This window comes from Arachis ipaensis, chromosome B05 (genome assembly GCF_000816755.2).
Source record: "Arachis ipaensis cultivar K30076 chromosome B05, Araip1.1, whole genome shotgun sequence".
Classification (NCBI taxonomy): domain Eukaryota; kingdom Viridiplantae; phylum Streptophyta; class Magnoliopsida; order Fabales; family Fabaceae; genus Arachis; species Arachis ipaensis.
Genome location: NC_029789.2, coordinates 24,197,013 through 24,200,514, shown reverse-complemented (window position 1 = coordinate 24,200,514; position 3,502 = coordinate 24,197,013). Strand labels below are relative to the sequence as shown.

The following is a 3,502-nucleotide window of genomic DNA, read 5'->3' as shown; positions in this document are numbered from 1 at the left end:
ATAACGTGGTCCATTCTGGAAGGTACGAAGAAGGTAACGCGCTCCCTGTCTTACTGATTGAGGGTCCGCGTGTATAGTTCAACACGTGCAGCGTGTGAAATCAAAGCCCAATTAAGAAACTTAAAAATCAAAGGGCACACACCATTGAAGACCCTCCTCCACAGTCCTCACATATAAAACGGAACCAAGTAACCCCAAAAATTAAACCAAATAAACCGTCTGATATTTTTAAACACAAAAAAGAAGGCTCTTCCAATTCCAAGAGAAACTTGCAAACGTCTTCATCGTACTCCCCAACCACCTCCTTTAAAACCCAACCCTCCACAGACACAATTAACATCACCCATTTATCGTGTTTCCATTTCAATAACTGAAATTTTTTCCAACAAAAAATCACACACACTGTTCAGTATTCAGTATTCACACTACCTGTAACGCGATGCAAGCTGTCTCGGTTATACCATTTCCGAATTTATCGGCAAAATTTGAAAACGATTTCGCGGCCAAGCTCAGAATCTACGACGACGAGAAACCTAAAACCGAAGAGGTAGAACAAGAACAAGAACAAGTAAACGAAGAACAAGAGGAAGAGGAAGAGTTCAGCTTCGTGTTTTCGAATCCCGAGGTTTCGCCGGTTTCCGCTGATGATGTATTCGATAACGGCCAGATCCGGCCGGTGTACCCGATTTTCGATCAGAATCTTCTCTTTTCAGACGAGTACGCCGGGGGAGCAGAACTACGGCCGCCGTTGAAGAAGGTCTTCATGGAACAACAACAGCGCGACGAGGCTTCATCGTCTTCGGCGGTTTCGACGGCTGCAGCAACGGAGGGACCGTACTGCGAGTGGTCGCCGAAGATGGCGGGGAAGAGCAATTCGACAGGGTTCTCGAAGCTGTGGAAGCTGAGGGACCATAAGCTTCGGAGCAACAGCGACGGCAAGGACGCATTCGTGTTCTTGAGTCCGCCGTCGACGGCGAAGACGGAGAAGGCGGGATCAGGAAACGGCGCCGTTAAGAAGGCAGTTAAAGTGACGAAGGGTAAAACGACGTCGTCGTCGTCGTCGTCTAGTAGTTCTTCGGCGCACGAGAAGCATTACGTTATGAACAGAGCGAGGAAAGAGAGTGGTAAACGGCGGTCTTACTTGCCGTATAGGCAAGAACTCTTTGGGTTCTTCTCTAGTACCACCGCACTCAGTAGAAATGTTCATCCTTATTAGGGATTAGAAATTCCTCAATTTTTCAATAGACTTGGTTTTATTATGTCTGTGTAAAATGCTCACTAATCTTCCTTCGGGATTTTTTTTGTTCTTTCCTTCTTTGGAATTATGATGTAAATTCATCTATATTTTAGTGGCGAACGCAAATATTTCATTTACTTAGCTCCTTGGGATTAATACAAGAGAAATTCATAATTTTAGCCCTTATTACTTATTAGACTAGTAGTGTATGGTAAGAAGATTTGATAATACCTGTCAAGTCCTAAGTTTAAATTTAAATTTACTTATTATTACTGTCACAGAGCAAAGTATGAACATAGTTTTCGCATGAGCACCGCTGCAACACAAGCACGTTGCAGTGGGCAATCTTGAGCCCCATTGGCCATTATTATCTTCATTTAATATGCAAGTATGACCTTAAAAAGTCTTCCTTTTTTATTTATTTTTTTCTAGTAAAAAACAATTATTGCTTATAAAATAATAGCTGGAATATAATAATGGTGCATCCATCAAACTATCAAAGGCGTTATGAAAATCACCATGATAGTCCATTCTTGTTTGACATTACTGAAATTAAAAAGAAACGATAAAATCAGTTGCTACTTGCTACTACTGCCCAATTTATAAGTAAGATGATAAAGGGACAAAAGAGATTTCATTCACCGTTTAATCAAACAAATAAAGTTCACACAGAATAAAAATTACTAATCTAACTAATTTCTTAGTTTCTCTTACAAATTTAAAGGATTTTTTCAGAGAATTTGGCTATTATTAGTAATTCTATTTAATGTTTCTACAACGAAAATCATAATGTTTTCACAGTAAAATTGTTTTATCAATTCAACTAAGAGGAATTGAGGATTTTTAATTTCCACCTCCTCAACCACTTCTTCAGTAACAGATTTAATATGTATGACCTGTCTGAGTTGTTGGTGGATCCACCCTCGACAGCATATATAAATAAAAAGGGAAGCAGATTCCCGGAAAAAGAGGGAAGCAGAATAATGAACATCAAAATGCAGAAAGCATCATTTGTTGTAGCTATATTACAGAAATAATAAGAGAATTATATGTAAACAGTTAGAAACTTAGTTGCATTGTATTATTGATAATTTTTCCCTCTCAATGATTTATTATTATTATTATTGATAGATTTGCTCACTTTTGTGTAGTATACATTATCAATTCAATCCCTCCCCTGATAATAATTCGTATGGGGACCTGCGGTCCTGTATTATTTACTATTTAGAAAAGAAGCAGTAAGATGCGAAACGCGGATTTGACATCAGCGACTTTATTTGGTTCTTCTTCTGGTTATTTTCTATGGAAGGGGAGAAGGAGATTCCCATCTTCATCACCGTATATATTTCTCAAGTAATCACTCTGAAATAGAAAAATATTTGCAGTGAAAAACACTATAAGCAACCGACCAATTGCAACCTTCCCAAACTTTTCACATTTTCACACTACATCTTGTAGGATCTTTCGGTTGCAATTATACCGGATACATTCACATGCCATGCCCAATTAAAATTAAAATTGTTTCTATATTTGCAAGCCAAACAAAAAGCCTCAATAATACAGCCTTAGTGTACTGTGTATAGAGAGATGATGATAATGTTATTTTTATATTCATAACGCTACTTTATTTAATTATAGTTTTTATTTTATTCCAAAATTATTCACAATTCTTATGGACATGACAAAAAATATTAGAAAATATTGATATGAAAAATAAAGATGAAGGATAATTTTAGAAGAATATAAAAAATATAATTAAAAGAGAGTGACATTATCAATTTAAAAGTGATATTATTATTTTCCTAGTATATGAATGATTATATATTTCGTTATTTATTTACAATTCATGGAATTTAACAGCGAGTTAATATTTAAATTAGTTTTTGAAGTTGCCATTACAAAAAAAATATTGAGTATTGTCGAATTTATCGTCGGATTTAACGTTGCAGAGTAGTGGCAGATTTACCGTCTGATTTACTAGTGGTAACCACATTGAATTCGTAAGGTTAGGTAATTACCGGCGGATTCTATTTTCCGACAGTATATCCGCCGGTAATATTTGGAGGAAAAATAAATTAAATTGGCGCATCCTTTATCGTTTTTCTGACGGTAACTCAATTTAGTGAAACGATGTGTTTTGGTGACCCGCAATGGTAATTCCGACGGTAAATCTGACGGTAAAAGTGGCGTAGATTCAAATCACGAACTCCTTCCCCCTTATTCCAACCCTCACCACCATCCCCCTCTCTCTCTCGCGCGTTTCGG

At 37.1% G+C, this 3,502-nt stretch overlaps 1 protein-coding gene across 1 annotated transcript; it reads left to right on the top strand.

The window, feature by feature from the left end:
- Positions 581 to 1,423, top strand: LOC107643357 (histone H3.v1; the record flags this gene model as incomplete). Its single annotated transcript, XM_016346974.1, is given in 1 exon segment — positions 581 to 1,423. A coding segment is annotated over 1 exon segment (636 nt), but the record flags the coding sequence as incomplete, so codon positions are not given.